The sequence below is a fragment of the Typopeltis vanoorti genome, chromosome 1, assembly GCF_054136105.1.
Source record: "Typopeltis vanoorti isolate ZY-2024b chromosome 1, IOZ_Tvanoo_1.0, whole genome shotgun sequence".
Lineage (NCBI taxonomy): Eukaryota > Metazoa > Arthropoda > Arachnida > Uropygi > Thelyphonidae > Typopeltis > Typopeltis vanoorti.
This window is the reverse complement of record NC_143549.1, coordinates 141,246,386-141,266,823: the sequence shown is the minus strand read 5'-3', so window position 1 is coordinate 141,266,823 and position 20,438 is coordinate 141,246,386. Positions and strand designations below refer to the sequence as shown.

General features: G+C 36.3%; 1 protein-coding gene across 1 annotated transcript in view; it reads right to left on the bottom strand.

Moving 5' to 3' along the window:
* LOC150110486 (uncharacterized) overlaps window positions 1-19,585 on the bottom strand; it is a 54,002-nt gene extending 34,417 nt beyond the window's left edge. The window contains exon 1 of the mRNA XM_090394096.1: window positions 19,410-19,585. Within this exon, the coding sequence (XP_090250222.1) occupies window positions 19,410-19,506 (97 nt within the window). The 5' untranslated portion in view covers window positions 19,507-19,585. The remainder of the gene's footprint in view (window positions 1-19,409) is intronic.
* Between the last annotated feature and the right edge of the window lie 853 nt (window positions 19,586-20,438).

Below are 20,438 nucleotides of genomic sequence, written 5' to 3'. Positions count from 1 at the left end.
TTAAAATAATTAAAAGTGATAAATAAATTTTTAAATACACAAATAAAGTTTTTAGTGGTGTATTTTTTTTTAGTTGTTTATTTGTGCGTAATCAGATTGGGGGAATGTGATCTATATAAGAGAGTAGATCGTCGAATAACTAATATATAAGAGAGTAGATCGCCGAATAATTTTTTATGGAAAAGTAGCTCGCATATTAAAAAGGTTGAACACCACTGCCCTAGACCAATTTCCCACAGATACCTTCCCTTGCAATTTGCCATGCCATTATCTCAAACTGTTGCCTATGTCTGGGGAAAATAATATGACAAACTTCAAGTTCAAGTAGAATTAGTGCTAGTGATTGTGGCACTAGCTCTAATTCCATATGAACCTATCCCCTTTCCTAAATGAAAATTTCACATGCTATTGCCCAAGTGAAGATGACATGATTACTTTTCCCAATTGGAGGCATATACTGTATATCCATGTTACTGTCCATTCTTGGAACTGACATGATATAGGTTTTTCAAATGTGTTTGTGTGTGAGGGGGGGGGGAGGAGGGGGATTAATACAAAAAGAAAAAAATTTATATGTGTATTATACCCCCCGATGGTGTCTTCACCTTGTCGTGGTGGCAGGGCTATTCTACCAGTAGGGCCTCCCAAGCTGTACTGGTCAAAGGTGAGGATTGAGACTAAGAGAGACACCCTGGTCCTCCAGGTTGGGGGTTAAGCATGAGACCGACAACCTCATCTTGTAAAAATCTTACTTGTTAGGAACCAAGCACCAAATAAGCCTCAATATCAAACCGTACAAGATGAAACTCGACCTGTTGCTTGGAATAAAGGATTATGATTTGGAACGTGGAATGTCAGAAGCTTATATAGAGAAGGTGCACTGCAAACTTTAAGTGATGAACTCAAAAAATATAAAATGGATATAGTGGCAATTCAGGAAACTAGATGAATTGATAGTAGTGAACATAAATTAGGAGATTATTTGTTATTATATGGTGGAAATATCACAGGAAGGTATGAAACTAGGAACAGGATTTATGATACAAAGAAGGCTATGGGAATCACTCATAAGTTTTGAGGCCATCAACGAAAGACTCAGTAAAATAAGACTAACAAAAAAGTTCAAAATAACCTTAATTAATGCACATGCACTCACAGAGGAAACTGATCAGGATACCAAGGATGAATTCTATGATACTCTGGAAGGAATAATTGATGAAATACCAAATAATGACATTATTATACTTTTAGGAGACCTTAATGCAAAAATAGGAAGAGAAGAAATCTATAGACAAATAATAGGAAATAATAGCCTACATAAAATCTCAAACGATAATGGGATAAGATTAATAAATTTAGCAATATCCAAGAATCTGTTAATAAATAGCACAACATTTATGAGAAAAGACATCCATAAGCAAACATGGACATCACCTGATGGATTAATCCACAACTAAATTATCATATTTTAATAGATAAAAGATTTAGAAGCAGTCTTCAAACTGTTAGAAGCTATAGAGGTGCTGATTGTGATTCAGATCATTATTTGGTAGGATCAGTAATGAAACTTAACAAAAACTATTTCAATAAAAATAAAAAACATCCTAAACTCAATATCGATAATCTGAAAAACAATAACATAACATCAAATTACTGTAGTGAAATAAAAGCAGAGCTTAATAATATTGAAGAAACTGAAAATATATGGAATGAAATTAAGTGTTGTATAAACAGAGCATCTGAAAAAGTTTTAGGATTCCAAAATACTTCATACCATAATAAATGGTTTAATAACAGATGCAAAGAAGCAATAGAAATGAAAAAAGAAGCTAAGCTTAAATGGCTTCAGAACAAACAGGACCATGATAACTATCAAAACTATAGATCTGCTAGCAGAGAATCAAACAAAATTATTAGGCAAGAAAAAAAAAAAAGGCGATATCTAAAAGAATTGATTGATAAAACTGATAAAGAGAATAGATATAAAAATGCAAGGAACTTTTTCCAAGGTATAAATAAATTAAAGACAGGCTATCAGTCAAGAACTGCAATAATTAATGATAATAAAGGACAGATTATTGCAAATGATAAACAGATGACTGAAAAGTGGAGGGAATATTTCAAACAGCTGCTAAACTGCCAAAATCCCAAAGCAACATTCCTAGCCAGAATTTACTCTACTTGTGAAACAGAAGTCAAAGAGCCATTATTTAGTGAAGTAGAAACATACATTACAACTCTTAAAAATAATAAAGCTGCAGGATTTGATAGTCACATCTGAACAAATTAAATATGGAGGAAAAGAATTAACTAACAAACTGTTCACACTAATTAAACTCATGTGGAAAAATGAAATCAATAATAATCCCCATCCACAAAAAAGGTGATAAAAGGAAATGTGAAACTATAGAGACATCTCAGTTTTAAATGCCAGTTACAAAATCCTGTCTGATATTATCCTAAAAAGAATTATACCATATGCAGAGGAGATTCTTGGAGAATATCAGGCAGGATTCAGAAGAAATCAATCAACCATTAATCACCTTGTTACCTTGAGAAAAATTTTAGAGAAAAATTGGGAATACAATAAAGAAAGTCAATCTCTTCATTGACTTCCAAAAAGCATATGATAGTATACATCGAGAAAGTCTATGAAATATTTTAAAGGAATTTGGAATACCAAAAACACTAATCAGATTGATCAAAATTTGTGTACAGGAAAATCAATGTAGAGTCCTCACTAACAACATATTGTCAGAGCCATTCAATGTCTCCACAGGTTTAAAACAAGGAGATGCAATATCACCTATTTGAGAAACAATGAAAAGTACTGTGTCATGCTGTGCATTATTCCTGGGGTACGCAGACGATCTTGATAATATAACTGAAATGTTAATAAACCTTAAAACATCTTCCGAAAAAATAGGTCTTAATATTAACCAAAATAAAACAGAATATTCAAAAGTATCTAGACATAATGATCTCAATAAGCCATCAACTATTCAATTTGCTGACATGATATTATATTTAAATAATATTCTATAATAACTATATTATCTAAAGATAATAAGATCCAAACAAATATAAAGGTGAGAATCCAAGCAGGTAATAAATCATATTTCTCACTTCTGCACCTCTTCTCATCTAAAAATCTGTCATATGAATCTAAAATAAATACCTACAGAATGCTAATTAGACCAGTCGTATTATATGGTGCAGAGACATGGAATATAACAAAAGCTGATGAAGATCAATTACAACGCTTCGAAAACAAAATCTTAAGAAAAATATTTGGTCCGGTGAAAGATCCTGTGACAGATGAATGGAGAAGGCGAACGAATAAAGAAAGCTATGAACTTTATAAGAAGTCACTAATGATAAATGAAATCAGAGCTGGTCGCATGAGATGGTTAGCTCACCTGGAAAGAATGGAGGATAACAGGCTAGTGAGGAGAGCCTTTCTACAGTACAGTAATGAGGGTATGAAGAGCCTGTGGCAAGTGTCTAACTTGCAACCCTATAACCCAAAAATGACAAAAATTTTGAAAAATTTAAATGTAACAAGTTAAATTTTATTAAATGCAATATTAAATACTTACTATTAAATCCATCAAAATGAGTTGCAGTGTGTTGCAGAATTTGTGTGTCTAAAGCGGCGTACTGCCGAAATTTAAAAATACAATATAAAATAGCGGACTTTTAGACCTATTCATTTATTTTTATTTTTTACATTTTGCACCCCAAACCTAGTTGCGGCCATGGTGGGCACCTCTTTCGCCATGCCCTCGTTACGGCACTGCCTTTCTACATCACCCAAATGGAAGATGTCCTAGAGGAAGACCCCACAGAAGATGGATAGATAACATTGAAATGGACATGAAAGAGCTGAAGCTGCAAAACTGGAAGGAGTTGTCTAAAGATAGGAAAAAATGGAGAACTGTGGTGCTTGCAGCTAAGAACCTTAAGGGCTCGTGAAGCTCAAAAAGAAGAAGAATTATACACACACACATTGTAGGAGTGACAGTGGTGCTACAGCTTCTGAATGAGATGAGTTTTTTAATTCATGATACAACCAACAGACTGGTATTGCAACCAATGAAGGTTGCTATAATTGTATAAAATGTGTGATAACACAATGAAATGCTTTAAATGACATTCAGACTTAAATATTTGAAATATTTCAAAAAAAAATATTCTAAACTTTTATAGTATAGTTCTTATAAAAAAATCTAATAATGCACATTGCTAGAATATATTGCACAAAATTTCCAACAAAATTTTTAGTTTGACAGTCAATATACTATAATCCAGCAAGTGATCCATCATTTCCAAAACAACATTTTCTTATCTGGTAATGAAAGTTTGTCTCAAAAAATATTCAATATATAAATATTCGAAGGAATTACTAGAGGTAGCAAAAGTAAAAAGTGAGAGAGTTAAGATAGTGAGTCTGTTGCCGCAGTATGACAGAGAAGAGTTGAGAAGGAGGGCCATAATTGCAAATGACTATGCGCAGGTTATGCAAGAGGAGTAGGTGTGGAGTGAGTTTCATGGGCAAAAGGACTTATACAAGATGGATTGTTTGCATCTGAATGGGTTTGGTGTGCAGAGAATGGAAAAAGTGTTGCTGAATGAAGTGAAAGTGGATGTGCAGAATCAGGGAAACTAGAGTTATTGGGGGGGAGTGGTTATGCAGACATCAGTGAGGCAGTTGAGTGTAAGAATGCATATAATATGCCCGGGCTAGTATGAAGGACAACAAATCAGAATGGGATAGTTAGTATAAGGCATCAAGATAGGGGTGGGACTAACAGGCTTCTGCACTTCATGTATACTAATGCCAGGAGTATCAGGAACAAGAAGGAAGAATTTTTGGCCTTGGTTGGCTCTTCTTGGCCATAGGTTATTGGTATTGGTGAGACATGGCTGACAGAAGATGATATAGCTAGTGGGATAGAATGTGAAGGGTATAGCGTGTTCAGGAGGGACAGAAAGAAAAAAATGGGGTAAGGAGTGTTATTGTTGATAGCTAATGAACTGCAGCCAAGAAGAATAGAAGTTGAATGGCAGGATAGTGAAAAGAGCACATTTGAGGCTATTTGGTGTGAGACTGAGACTAGCAGAACAAAATATACAGTTGGGTGCTACTATAGACCAGATGATGGAATAGATGGTGGCGATAGAATGCATAAGCAAATAGATGTAATGAGTGGAAGAAGGGTAATTATTATGGGGGATTTCAACTATGGTAACATTAATTGGAAGGAGGAGAGGACATATGGGAGGAAGGAATTGGATTTTGTGCAGTTATTAAGGGATAACTACCTGAGACAGCATGTAAAGGAATATATTAGGGGTTCGAGAGTGCTCGACCTAGTAATTGCATCTGAGAATTTGACTGCATTGAATATGACCACATTGCCACCAATTGGTGAGAGTGATCATAAGATCTTGACCTAGGAGGTGGCTAAATGTGCGGAATTTTCAATTAAGACAGGGTATATGTGGAATCGCTATGCTGGTAAGTATGACAAGCTTAGGAGATTGCTTGGTTCAGTGTCATGGCATATAAAACTGCAAGGGGTGGAGGTTAGCCACGCAAGCTAAAGAGAATCCCAAACAGTTTCTTCGATATGCTACAAGTAAAAGAAAAAATGTATACGATAGAATGATTTTAAGGAATTCCAATGGTAGGGAGGTAACTGAACCAGTTGATATAGTGGAATTAATGAGCAAGCACTTTGCAAGAGTATATCATCCATGTGGTGATATTGCAGGAATGAAGGAACCAATAGTTAATATATGGGAATTGAGGTGAATGAAATGGAGGTGAATAGTATATTACAAAACCTTAATGTGAATACATCTGTGGGATTGCATCATATACCAGCTCGGGTCGTACGTGAACCGGCTAAAGAATTGTCAGTGCCCTTGACCATTTTGTTTAATTTGAGTCTCGGGTCTGGGTTAGTCCCGAGGGGGTGGAAAGAGGGGAAAATAGTTCCACTGCATAAAAGAGGTTCCAAGACTGCTGTTGTAAATTACTGACCGATCAGCATATCAGGAATCATTGTCAATGTCTTGGAGAAAATAGTCAAGAGGAAAATAAAGGATTGGATAGATGAAAACGGGATACTGTATGAGGGACAGCATGGTTTTGTGAAGGTAGATCATGCCTCAGTAACTTGCTCACGTTTTTTAACACAGTGACGGCTGAACAAGATAAGGGTAATGGGTTTACAGTGATTCTACTGGACCTTTCTAAGGCCTTTGACAGGATACCACATGGAATTCTAATCAGTAAATTGCAGCATATGGGGAATGGATATAGGGTTGGTGAGATGGATAGGAGGGTGGTTGATGGAGAGATATCAGAGAGTGGTTTATTCAGGCGTAGAGTCCAAAAGACGGCTTGTGACTAGTGGTGTGCTGCAGGGTTCTGTTCTTGGACCACTACTGTTCAATTTGTTCATTAACGATATAGGAAAGGATCTGAGAGGAATTGTTCATTTGTTTGCTGATGATGCAAAGTTGGCAAGAGCAATAGTGAGTGCACAGGATGTCAATATTTTGCAAGATGATTTGGAGGGCTAAGGAGAATGGATGTCAATATTTTGCAAGATGATTTGGAGGGCTAAGGAGAATGGATGTCAATTTAATGTGGCAAAATGTAAGGTTATGTATTTTGGGGTGAAAAGATTAGCAGCAGTATACCACATTGGTGGAACTGTACTCCAGGAGATTGACAAGGCCAGGGATTTGGGAGTGTTGGTGGATAGGGAATTGAAGTTTAGGAGACACATCGCAAAAGTGGCTAAATCAGCTCATCAAATCACTTGGTTGCTGAAAAATACTTTGACGAGCAGAGACAAGCAAGTTATTGTTCCTCTGTATCGAGTCTTGATAAGACCCCATCTTGACTACTGTGCCCAGATCTGGGTGCCAGGGTTTCTTCTTGATGGGGAGGAGGCAGAGAGACAGAGGCGAGTGATCAAGTTGATAGCAGGTCTATGGAATGAACCTTATGAAAACAGGTTGAAGATTTGTGGATTGCAGAAATTGGTTGATAGGTGGAAAAGGGTTGATGTGATTGAGACATTCAAATTACTGAAGAGTTTCTATAAGATTAATTCAGAGGATATTTTTCAGAACAGGATTGGTGGTGGGAGGACTAGGGGCCATCCATGGAAACTGGGCAAGAGTGTGGTTAGCAAGGGTATTAGAACTAGGTTTTTTACTTGGAGAGTGGTGAATGAGTGGAATAAGCTGCCAGAGTCTGTTGTGGGTGCCATAACTGTGAATGAGTTCAAGGCAAAATATGATAGATACTGTGTGGATGTTGAATAGTTGTTCTTGACATGATGTTTAGGGCCTCCCTCGATGAGGCTAAGGACTCCTTGGAGTTGCCAGTAATAATAATAATAATAATAAATAGTCAATATTCAATATTCAGAAATAATCAATTGCATTTCTTTACATGAAGCATTCAGTATAATGTAGAGGAAAAACAGTATATTTATATATCCAAAGGGATGCATTCTGTACAATGAGAAAAAAATTACATGCAATATTCTACCAATACATAAAGTTCAAGTTATGTAGTAATGTTTTCAAACTATCATTCATAAATTATTTGCAATGCCATTTAGTTGAGGTATGTTTGAAACAACAGTTGTTTGTTGTCTTAAGACTAAGTGGCATGAGGCACACATTCCAATCACCAACAAACTATTGCTAATTAATTAGAAGTAAGATGCAAGTCCAATAAATGGGGGAAAAATATTACTAGACCTCCAATAAGCCAAGGACTCATCAAGGGAGGCCATACGCCACTCAAACCAGCTGTCATACCATCTCTTAAACTCATTCACCCTAGATGCACTCACTACTTCAACAGGCAAACTGTGCCATTCACTCATGTTCTATTCTGTGAGAAAAATCTAGCTCACATTCCTTTCTTAATCACACAAACTTAATTTCCACAGATGCCCTTGTTCTCTTTCCACCTTCTATATAATGAAAAATTTAAAAATTTTATTAAATGATATCCTCTCAAAAGTTTATAAACCTCCCACAGTGTCCTTCTAACGCCTGTCCTATAGCAGCATCTGTAGTCCATTCTTAATCTATCCTCAATCTATGAGGGTGGTCTGAAAAGTTCTTGGCCTCGACCATTTTAGTTTTGGGAAGAAATAGAAGTCAGAGGGAGCCAAATCTGGGGAATAGGATGGATGTTCCAACAATTCATAGTGTGCCTCATGCCACTTAGTCTTGAGACTACCCACAATGTGAGAACAATCTAGTGCTCACATAACATTTTTAATGGTGAAAAAAAAAAAAAAAAAAAAAAAAAAACTGTCATTTCAAACATACCTCAACTAAATGGCATTGCAAATAATTTAAGAATTAGCAACATTATCAGCAAGATTTTTTTTTCTAAGTTGGTACATCTGTTAAGCATCCACGTGAAATTGCAAGTCATTCTATCAAGTAGTTTGTTTTATACAGCTATCTGAAGCAAAAGTGTTGTCTGTATCCCTTGAAATGGATAAAACTGAGTATTGTGCGGTTATAAAATTCTTTGTAAAAGGTTTAATGCCAAAAGAAATTCATTCGAAGTTCATAAAAGTTTATGGGTACTCTTCTCCTTCATTTTCAACAATTAAGAAATGGGCCGCTGAGTTTAAACATGGCCGTACTAGCCTTGAAGATGATCCACGTGAAGGACGTCCAAAAAGTATAACACCACCAGAAATCATTGATGAAGTGCACGATATGGTACTGGACAACCGTCGAGTCAAAGTGCATGAAATTGCTGAGACTATAGGCATTTCAAAAGAACGTGTAGGATATATTTTGCATGAAGAATTGCAAATGAAAAAGCTTTGTGCAAGATGGGTGCTGTACTTGTTCACAGTAGATCAAAAACACACTTGCATGAAAATCTCTGAACAGTGCTTGGAGTGTTTTAACAAGAATAAAACTGATTTGGTCAATTTATTACTATGGATGAGACTTGGATTCACCATTACACACCAGATTCCAAACAGCAGTCAAAACAGTGGATAGACGCTGGTTGTTCAGCACCAAAGAAGACAAAGTCGGTTCCATCAGCAGGAAAGGTCTGGCATCGGTGTTTTGGGATGCTAAAGGCATTTTGTTTATTAATTATCGTGAAAACGGTAAAACAATAACCAGGGAATATTATTCCAATCTTTTAACCAGACTAGACAAAAAAATTTGTGAGACCTGATTTGCATTGGAAAAAAATCACCTTTCATCAGGACAATGCACCTGCCCACAAAGGTGTTTTGGCAATGGGAAAATTAAGGGCTCTTCACCATGAATTGTTGTAACATTCACCCTATTCCCCATATTTGGGTCCCTCTGACTTCTATCTCTTAACCAAACTAAAACTCTTCCTCGTTGGTCAGCATTTTTCTTCTAATCAAGAGGTGAATACAGCTATAGATGGGTATTTTGCAGATCTTACTGAGAACCACTTCAGGGATGGGATAATGGCACTGGGATAAATGTATTAGTCTTAAGGGAGATTATGTTGAAAAATAAAAATAATTTTGAAATTATAAATTCGTTTTTTCATTGTTAGGCCGAGAACTTTTCAGACCACCCTCATACATTCCATACTCCTTATACCATCTTAGTAACTCTTCTTTGAGCTATTCATTAGCTCTTGTATCCCTTTGGAACTAAATAGATGAAATCTGCACATATTAGTCCAGGTGAGGTCATATCAAAGCCTGGTAAAGAGGTAAAGTGACTTCCATATCCTTACATGTCAATGTTCATTTCAACATGCAATTATCCTCTGAGTTGTATTTGCAATTTTTGGTATGTGATCCTTGAACATTGGTTAAACCAAAATAAAAAATGATAGTACAACATGACAAAATTTCATGCCGACTGGGGCGTCGCCCAGTTAAACAAGCCCCCCCCCCCCCGTTGTTTTCGCCAGGGAACCAGGGCGAACAGCGAAAAGTCAGCTACTGGAACAAATCTGAAAACACACCCCAATTCAACATCACCAGAGTTAAAGATCGGTACTATCAACATAAGAAGCCTAAATGGTAAAGAAATGGAGCTAGCTGAGGAATTAGATAAGTACCAGATCAACATAATAGGGTTTTTGTTTCAACACTGAAACAAAAAAAAAGACAAAAACTGGTGAGATATTTCTGAGCAATAAATACAAAATGTTATATTCAGGCAATGACAATCAAGGAAAAGAAGTAGTAGCCATAGTATTCAACACTAAATACCAGGCTAATCTTCTTGAATGGCAGGCAGTCTCAAGTAGAGTAATGAGGGCAAATATGAGAATGGGGAACTGGACAATGAGACTTATTTATGCCTATGGTCCCACAGAAGGTTCTACTAAGGTAGAAGTGGGGGAATTTTTTGATGCTTTAGAGAAAGCAACTGACTCAATTAAAAAGGAAAAGCTGGTCCTTGTTGGGGATCTAAATAGTAGAGTAGAAATGATTGTCAGATATACAAAAATATTTTGGGAAAATTTGGAGAAAAGAGCAAAGCTAATAATAATGGCAAATATCTGTTGGATTTCTGCTCAGGACATGGACTGGTTATTACTAACACCATGTTCCAACATAAAAATGTGCACAAATTCACATAGAGAGAGAAGAGGCTAGGAATAAGAAAAGTCTCATTGACTATGTTATTGTTGATAGTGATGTTTTCTCCCTGGTGCAGGACACCAGAGTGCACAGAGGATTTGAAATTGGAAGTGATCACTATTTAGTCTTGAGCAGGATAAAACTGAATTTCATATTCAAAAGAATAACATGTAAGAAAGTTTTAAAGCAAATAAAAGTTGAGCATCTCTCAGATGTGAACTGTAGACTAAAATACTTTTTAGTTTACAGTTCATTTTTCAAAATTTTTTCTTCAATAAAGATTATTGAAGAAAAAATGAAAGAGTTTGAGAACAGGACCCAAACCTTGGAGATTCAATAGCAAGCCTTAAAGAAAACCCTGATTGATTCAGCTAGAGAGGCAAGTGGTACAGTTGTCTGCAAGCATAAAAAAATTAGAACTCCATGGTGGACACAGGAAGTTAAAGAGGCAGTAAAAGAAAAGAAGAAAGCTATCAAAAGTTCCTGGGAAATAAGTCAGCTTGTGCTCTTAGAAAATATAGAGACAAATGTAAGAAAGCTAAACAGTGTGTAAAACTAGCTAAACAAAAGTCATGGGAGGACTTTGGCAATAACATAGAAAATAAATATCAAGGAGGTGACAAAATATTCTGGAGGTTGTTGAAGAAGCTTAGGAATGGAGGAGAGAGTACTGTAAAAGGAATTAGATATGATAAAGGTGACATGAAAACAGGAGAAAAAGATATCCTTGAAGTATGGAGTAATTACTTTGAAAAACTGCTAAATGAAACAAGCAATGATGACAGCACAGTGATAAAAAAAAAACACTGACCAGGCATGCAGTCAGGAATACATATCCATACTTGAAGTAGAAAAAGCCATCAAAGGCTTGAAATGTGGAAAAGTATGGTGGTATAAAGGTCTTACAGTGGCTGCACTGCATAGTTCAGAAGGCCTGGACAGAGGGACGAATTCCCGATGATTGGAGTAGAGCTCTCATAGTACCCATATATAAAAAGGGAAATAAAACTGAATGTGAGAATTACACAGGTATATCCCTACTGAGTGTTCCTGGGAAGATATATGCAAGTATACTTGAGAAACGGTTGAGAAGAATTGTGGAAGAAAAGCTTGGTGAAGAAAAATCTGGATTCAAGTCAAATAGAGGCTGTCAGGATCAGCTCTTTACTTTACGACAAATAGTGAAGAAATCATGGGAATATAACAAAGATCTGTATTTAAGTTTTGTCGATTTGGAAAAGGCATATGACAAGGTGCCAAGAGAAAAGCAATTCAATATGCTACAGTTATATGGTGTCACTGGTGCATTATATCAAGCAATACTTAGTCTTTATTTGAGTTGTAAGTCAGCAGTTAGAATTGAAAGAAATACAGGAAGATGGTTTAATGTTAAATCAGGTGTGAGACAAGGATGTACATTATACCCTCTGTTATACATTATCTATATGGATCACATTATGAAGGAAAGTGGTATTAAACATGATATCAAAATTGGAGATGTTAATGTCAGCTCTTTGCTTTATGCAGACGATGTTATACATTCTAAATAAATCCGCTACAAGTTTGCAAGATTCTCTGACTAAATTGAATAACTGTTGTAATAGATATGGTATGATGGTCAGCAATAAAAAGACAAAGAGAATGAAATTAGGCCGAATCATTGAAAATGTCAACTGTATTGTGAATGGAGAACCTGTGGAACAAGTAAAACATTTCAGCTACTTAGGCACAATTTTTAGCAAAGATAGTAAATTAAATATAGAAATAGACAACAGAATCAACAAAGATGGTATGGTAGGAAGTCAATTGAATAAATTCATATGGAATAAGAGAGAAATTATTCGAAACAATAATTAGCTGTATACAAGACAGTGTTCAAACCAGTTTTAACTTAGGGATCTGAGAAGTAGGTCAGAAGGAAAAAACGTGACCAAAGAGTAGAGACCGCAGATATGAGAGTCCTGAGAAAGATTATAGGCTTGAAAAGATGACAACGATGTCAATATCATATTAAAAATGAGGATATTAGGAAAGAACTTGACATTGTCAGCATCCAGGAATGCGGTAGCAGAGTTAATCTCAGGTGGTATAGTCACTTAAACAGAATGGGCGAGGAAAGATTAGCAAAACAAGTGTTCTGCGAAGTTGCCAGGAAAACGACCCAGAGGAAGACCAAGATATAGGTGGATTGATACGATACAAAGTGCCTTAGACGATAGAAATATAAGATTTGATAATTGGAGTCTTGACAAGTAACAGACTGATTTGAAGGAAAATTGTAGATAGGAATTAGTAATGATGTAAATTTTTCATGTAATACTATCATATCCTGTACACCCCTTGAGGGTACATGGCAGGAATTTGATGATGATGATGATGGTAACCCAATAATCTCTAGCTTTGTCAGTCACTCCCAGCATAATCTCACCGATATGCTGTTGGATATATTGAGTGATTGGGCACGGAAATGAGGATGTGAATTCAGTGTTGCAAAATGTAAGGTTTTAAAATTTGGAAAACAAAGATGGGATGCAGAATTTATGCTTGGTGAGAATATATTGTGGGAGGTAGAGGAAATAAGAGATCTAGGGGTGATGTGGATAAGGATCTAAAATTTAGGGGACACATCGCCAAAATTGTGAAGACGACACAAAGGCTTCTGGGAATGATGCAGAGGACACTGACGTGTAGAGGTAGGAAGATTCTTGTTCCATTATATAAGGCTTTGATTAGGCCACACACATGGACTATTGTGCCCAGATTTGGTCACCAGGTTTTCAGAAGGATGAAGAGATGTTGGAAAGGGTCCAAAGGAGACTGACTAAGGTAGTTTCTGACCTCTGGAATGTCGAGTATGAGGAAAGATTGAGAAGATGTAATTTGCAGAGTCTGGTGGACAGGAGGAAGAGGGGAGATATGATAGACCTACAAGTTGGTAAGGGGTTGTTATAGGATCAATGCTGGAGAAGTTTTATAGAGAATAGTGGGAGATCAGGGGAGAACCAGAGGTCATCCCTGGAAACTGTATAACGAGGGTGTGAGTAGGGGAGTGAGAAACAGGTTTTTTTCGTCCAGAGTTGTGAATGATTGGAATGCCTTGCCTGAGAATGTGGTGTTTGCAAAGAATTTGAATGTGTTTAAAACACAGTATGATGAGCTGTGTATGTGACAAAAGGACCTCCCAGATGAGTCTTTGACTCCATGAGGTCTTGAGGTGGTAATAATAATAATATCACACCAAAGTGCATAACTTTACAATTTCTAACACTGAACTGATAGCCATTATTGTTTGCCCACACTTCCAGCCTATTCAAATCATCCTGTAAATACTGTATATCAGTAGCATCTCTGATTGCCCTGCCTATCTTTGCATCATCAACAAACTGAAGATCTCCTGGATAACTGATGAAATTCCTTCTCAATTTCAGTTCATGGATCAATGCAGATCATATAAAAATTATAGTACAACAAAATATATTAAGAGGTTCAGAGAATTATTAAAGACAAGATCAAAGAAGCAAAAGAAATCTGGATGGATGAGAAAAGTAAAGAAATAGAATTGCTATATGAAAAGCATGACAATTTTAATCTACGCAAAAAGCTGAAAGAGACCTCAGACATATTTAAGAAAAAATGCCTATGTATCCTTCAAAACAAAAAGGGAAAAATAATATCTGAAAAGGATGATAAAATACAAGAATGGATGGAATATGTAGAACTCTTTACTGATAACAGACAAAATCCAGAAAATATTCATGAACAGATGGAAGATCCATATATTGTAAGACCAGAGGTAGAATATGCACTGAACTCAGCTAAAAATGATAAAGGCCCTGAGGGTTTTATGCCCTGATAGAATACCAGCAGAAACAGTAGTTATTAGATGGTGACAACATTACTATACTAGTAAAGCTATTTAATAAGATCTAAGTTATTATTATTATTATTATTTGACACCTCCAGGGAGTCCAAAGACTCATCGAGGGAGAGTGTGCCAACAGCATCGAACGATTGGCCCCCTTCCAACTACTAACCGCGCTCAAACTTACTTAACTGAGCCATTAGTAGCAGAGGCTCTACCAATCGACCAACCTTTGCCGGCCAAGTTACAGGCATAATCCCTCAAGACTGGTTACAGTCAACCTTTGTCATGCTACCTAAAAAAGCAAATGCCAAAAATTGTAATGACTATAGAATGATCAATCTAATGAGTCATGTTCTCAAAATGTTTCTGAAAATAATTCAAAAAAGAATATACAGAAAATGTGAAGATACTATCAGTGATAATACTCAGTTTGACTTTAGAAACAGTTTGGGAATGAGAGAGGTTCTTTTCTGCTCTCAAATCTTATTCCAAAAATGTAGTGACAAAAACAAGGAAGTACTGATTTCCTCATCGACTTCGAGAAAGCATTTGACAAAGTCAAGCACACTAAAATGAATGATTAAAAAGAACTGAATTAGATGGTAAAGACATTAGGATCATCAAAAACTTACACTGGAACCAAAAAGCAAAAATTTCTGTTCTTTTTTATTTTCTGTTCTCAAATCTTATTCCAAAAATGTAGTGACAAAAACAAGGAGGTATTGATTTGCTTCATCGACTTCGAGAAAGCATTGACAAAGTCAAGCACACTAAAATGAATTATTAAAAAGAATTGAATTAGATGGTAAAGACATTAGGATCGTTGAAAACTTATAATTGAACCAAAAGCCATCTGTTCAAGCTGATGACATTAATACAGACTCTATTAACATCAAAAGAGGAGCAAGGCAAAAATGCATGCTGTCCTCGCCTCTCCTTTTTAATACACAAGCCATATTTCAATAAATTTTAAAAGGAAGAGAGGAAGGAATTAATGCAGTGGTTCCCAAACTGTGCACCATGGCACCCCAAGGGGAAGTAAAATATTGCAATATTTTCACTGAAATGACACTTAGCGTATACGTGCAAAAAATCAACATGAAACAGGAAATGAGGGCGGCTGTGTCCAGTTTGATTCCAAGATTTGAGAAGATGTGCAGTAAACAACAGGCTCACCCACTCCACTAATTACAATTTATTTATTGATTTGATTGTTCAAAATATGTACTTATTTAATACTTTTTACATAAATTGTTTATAAATTTGAAATATGTGTTTCATTTATTTCTTTTAACCTAACCGCATCAACTGCACACTGCAACTGTTAGGTAGGCCTATGTTCTGACTTTGGGTGCTGTGGAAAAATCCATGAACCAAAAACGTTTGGGAACCATTGGATTAATGTAAATGCTGAAATCATCAATAACATCTAATATGCTGATGACACAGCTTTCCTGGATAACAATATTCAGGATCTTCAAAATCTTCTCAAACTAGTGAATGAAGAGAATGAAAAATGGGATTAAGAATAAATATCACCAAAACTAAATTCATGGTCATAAGCAAGAAACCAATTCTTAATTCAGCACTTTCCTTAAACAGGAAACAAATAGTAAGAGTGACAAAATTTAAATATCTCGAATGCTGGTTAAATAAAGATTGCAACCCAGCAATGGAAATAAAAGTTAGAATTGAAATGGCAAGAAAAAATTTTCTCCTGATGAAATCAACACTGCATATCTGCAATTTAAATTTAGAGCTTACAGTACACATAGTTAAATGCTATGTATGGTCAGCACTGCTGTGCGGTGCAAAAACTTGGACCTTGAAGACAACATCGATAAAAAAAACTTGAAGCCTTTGAGATGTGGTTAAACAGATGAATGTTAAAAATCCCATGGACAGCAAAAACGTCCAATCAAGAAGTATTGGAACAAATGGGGAAATCACATGAACTTTTAGATACTGTAAAAAGAAAAAAAACGGTATATCTTAGTCACCTACTTTGTAATGAAAAATATAAGATACTTCAATTGATTATAAAAGGGAAGATAAATGGAAGAAGAGGAAAAGAAAGGCAAAGCTCTTAGCTGGCAAACATCAGACAATGAATTAGCATAAGCTCTTAGGGACTGTTCAGAATGACTGAAGATCACTCAAAATTTGCCAAGGTGGTCACCAATCTCTGATAGGAGATGGCACTCAAAGAAGAAGGTATGGTAGGAAGTCAGCTGAATAAATTTATATGGAATAAGAAAGAAAGTGAAAACACTAAATTATCTATATACAAGATGGTGTTCAAACCAATTTTAACTTAATGGATCTGAGAACTAGGTTAGACCTGATCAAAGACTGGAGAAAACAGATCTGACAATGATTAGTGTAGTGAATAGATGGCATCAATTGCAGTATCATATTAAAAACGAGGATATCAGGAAAGAACTTGACATTCTTAGCATTCAGAAATCTGTTAGCTGTGGTATGGTCACTTAAACAGAATGGGAGAAGATTGGAAGTGTTCTTTGCCAGGTTGGCAGGTAAAAGATCCAGGGGAAGACCAAGATATCAGTGAAATTGATACAATTAAAAGTGCCTTAGAGGACAGAAATATAAGCTCTGATAATTTTGGAGTCTTGACAGATAACAGATTAATTTGGAAGAAAATTGTTGACTGGAAGTTAATAATAGTGTAACTTTTTCATGCAGTATTATCACATGTACATCCTATGAAGGCACACATCAGGAATTTAATGTTGATGCTCCACCTTGTTAGACATTAATTATCTTGCTATGAAAAAACAGGAAACAGCAAGTTAAAAGACAAGCTAATTTTCAAATATATTGTAACTTGAATATAACTGAACAGGTATTTTCTCTGTCAGAAAAGTTTCCTAATATGTTTCATTAATATAATTTACTTCCATTGTTTTCTTTCTTTTTACTTTGTATTTAAGTCAAAAAGCAGTATGAGAGGCTTCTTTTAACTGAAAATTCACAACATTACTTGGCTCAGAATTTTTAAGTGGGGTAACTATTTCTATTCACCAATGTTAACTTTGGTTTGCCACTACTGATGGCTAGCCGAAGTAATTACCTTGCATAGACCTAGCTGCTAGAAATTAACTTCCTCAATGGATTAGTATTAGAATCAGAAAAGAATATTCAAGTATCTGAAAAGAATTGTATTTCAGGTCATAACAAAAAAGGATGAGGCAAAGTTTCCATTGTTTTATTCGCTTAAATGCTATATGAAACTAAAGATAACAGCTAACGTAAGGAAAGTAGTATTCTATAGAAATGCCCTTCCTAAATAATTACCAACAACTGTCTTAGCATTCAAAATAATTTGCTTCTACTGCATTTTCAGATAACTTATAAACCGTATGACTTAAAGGAGGTAGCAAATTACCACCAATCAGCATATCAGGAGTTGTCAGAGTAGTGGAGAAATTGGTAAGAGCAAAATACAGGAATGGATAGATGGAAATGGGATACAATATGGGGGGGGATGGTTTTATGAAGGGTAGGTCATGTCTCAGTGACAGCCGAGTTGGATAAAGGAAATGGGTTTACAGTGATGCAATAGGATACCACATGGAATTCTAATCAGTAAAGTGCAGAACATGGGGATAGATATAACGTTGAGATGGATAGGAGGGTGGTTGATGGTGAGATATCAGAGAGTAGTTTATTCAGGAGCAGAGTCCAAAAGAAGGCCTGTGACTAGTGGCATGCCACAGGGTTCTGTTCTTGGACCGCTGCTGTTTAATTTGTTCATTAATGATATAGGAAAGGATCTGAAGGGAACTGTTCAGTTGTTTGCTGATGATGCAAAGTTGGGTAAAGCAACAGTTAATAATGATGATGTCAAAATTTTGCAGGCTGATTTGGCAGAGACTGGACAAAAGAGAATGGATGTCAGTTTAATGTGGCAAAGTGCAGTTATGCATTTTGGGAGTGAAAACATTACCAGCTGTACACCACATTGGTGGAACTGTACTCCAAGAAATTGATGAAGCCAGAGACTTCAGAGTGTTAGTGGATAGGGAGTTTAAGTTTTTTTTTTTTTTTTTTTGGGGGGGGGGTACATAGCAAAAGTGGCTAAAGCAGCTCGCTCCGATCACTTGGTTACTGAAGAATACTTTCGAGAGCAGAGACAAGCAGGTTACTACTCCTCTTTATCAAGCTTTGATAAGACTCCCATCATGACCACTGTGTGCAGATCTGGGCAACAGGGTTTCTTGGTGATGAGAAGGTAGAGGAAAGAATCCAAAGGCGAGTGACTAAGTTGGTAGGTAAGTCTATGGAATGAACCTTACAAGAACAGGTTGAAGATTTGTGGGTTACAGAATCCAGTTCATAGGTGAGACACACAAATTACTGAAGGGTTTTTACAGGATTAATTCAGAGGAAATTTTTCAGAACAGGTCTGGTGATGGAAGAACTAGGAGCCATCCATGGAAACTGAGTAAGAGTGTAGTTAGCACGAGTGTCAGAGGTTTTTTGCTTGGAGAGTAGTGAATGGGTGGAATAGGTTGTGGGTGCAATGATTGTGAATGAGTTCGAAGCAATGTATAATAGATATCTCTCTGTAGGATAGTTCTTGACATGACGTTTAAAGGCCTCCCTCGATAAGTTTAAGGACTCGTAGGAGTTGCCAATAATAATATGTCTTTTAGTTGAGACTATAAGTGAAAGAACACGGTACCAAAAACCCCATGTTATGGCATCCGGGACTTTCAGCAGAATAGAGAAAGTATTCGGAGATACAATACGGGACGGGGACAAGAAAAACATCGGATTTTAACATATTGCTGATTGAAATTAATGAAGTTTGAAAAGAAACAGGCAAAAACAGAAAAACATCCAGACAATATATATAATGATACCTAACGCATCACCGTAATTTGCTGCTCGTTTTGGTGTCTCAGATCTTTCACGTTGAAATAATGCTTTTCTTGGGATACTTGGTAACTCAGTAGCCATTCCAGCAACCCATAAATGTTATAATACTGCTCATACACGCACATAAATTCTAACGTAAACTTCTGTTACAACCGGCGGTGCCAATGTCATCGTACGAAAACTGGTATTGAAATTGCGCATGCGTTAAGAAGACTTGTTTCACAGATTCTTTGCACTTTCTGAATGAGTCGTTTTCTATTATTATTACTATTATTATTTGTTCGCTTCTGGTCTATTATTATTATAAAAACCTCCATGGAGTCAAAGGCTCATCGTGGGAGGTCCACTGTTATACACACAGTATCATACTGTGCCTTAAATATATTCACTGTCTCGGCATACACCACACTCTAGGGCAAAGCATTCCAATCACTCACCACTCTCCATGCAAAAACCTGCTCCTCACTCCCTTGCTCACACCCTCCTTATACAGCTTCCAGGAACGACCTCTTGTTCTCATGCTATCAGCACCCATTCTGTGAAAAACCTCCCCGATATTAATCTGGTAATAACCTCTTAACAGCTTATATGTCTCAATCATATCCCCCCCCTCCTCCTTCTATCCACCAATTTCTGCAAATTGCATTTTGTCAATCTGTCTTCATACTCTACATTCCAGAGACCAGAAACCACCTTAGTCAATCGCCTCTGAACTTTTTTCAACGCAATTTCATCTTTTTGAACAGGTGACCAGATCTGTGCACAGTAATCCATATGTGGCCTGATCAAAGCCTTATACAAAGGAACCATAACATCCTTACTTCTACAAGTCAATGTCCTCCGCATCATTCCCATTATCCGCTGTGTTGACTTCACTATTTTAGTAACATGTCCCCCGAAATTTTAGTTCCTTGTCTACAAACACTCCCAGATCTCTCATTTCCTCTACCTCTTCCAAGATATTTGCACCGATTGTGTACTTTACATCCCATTTCTGCTTTCCAAATTTCAAA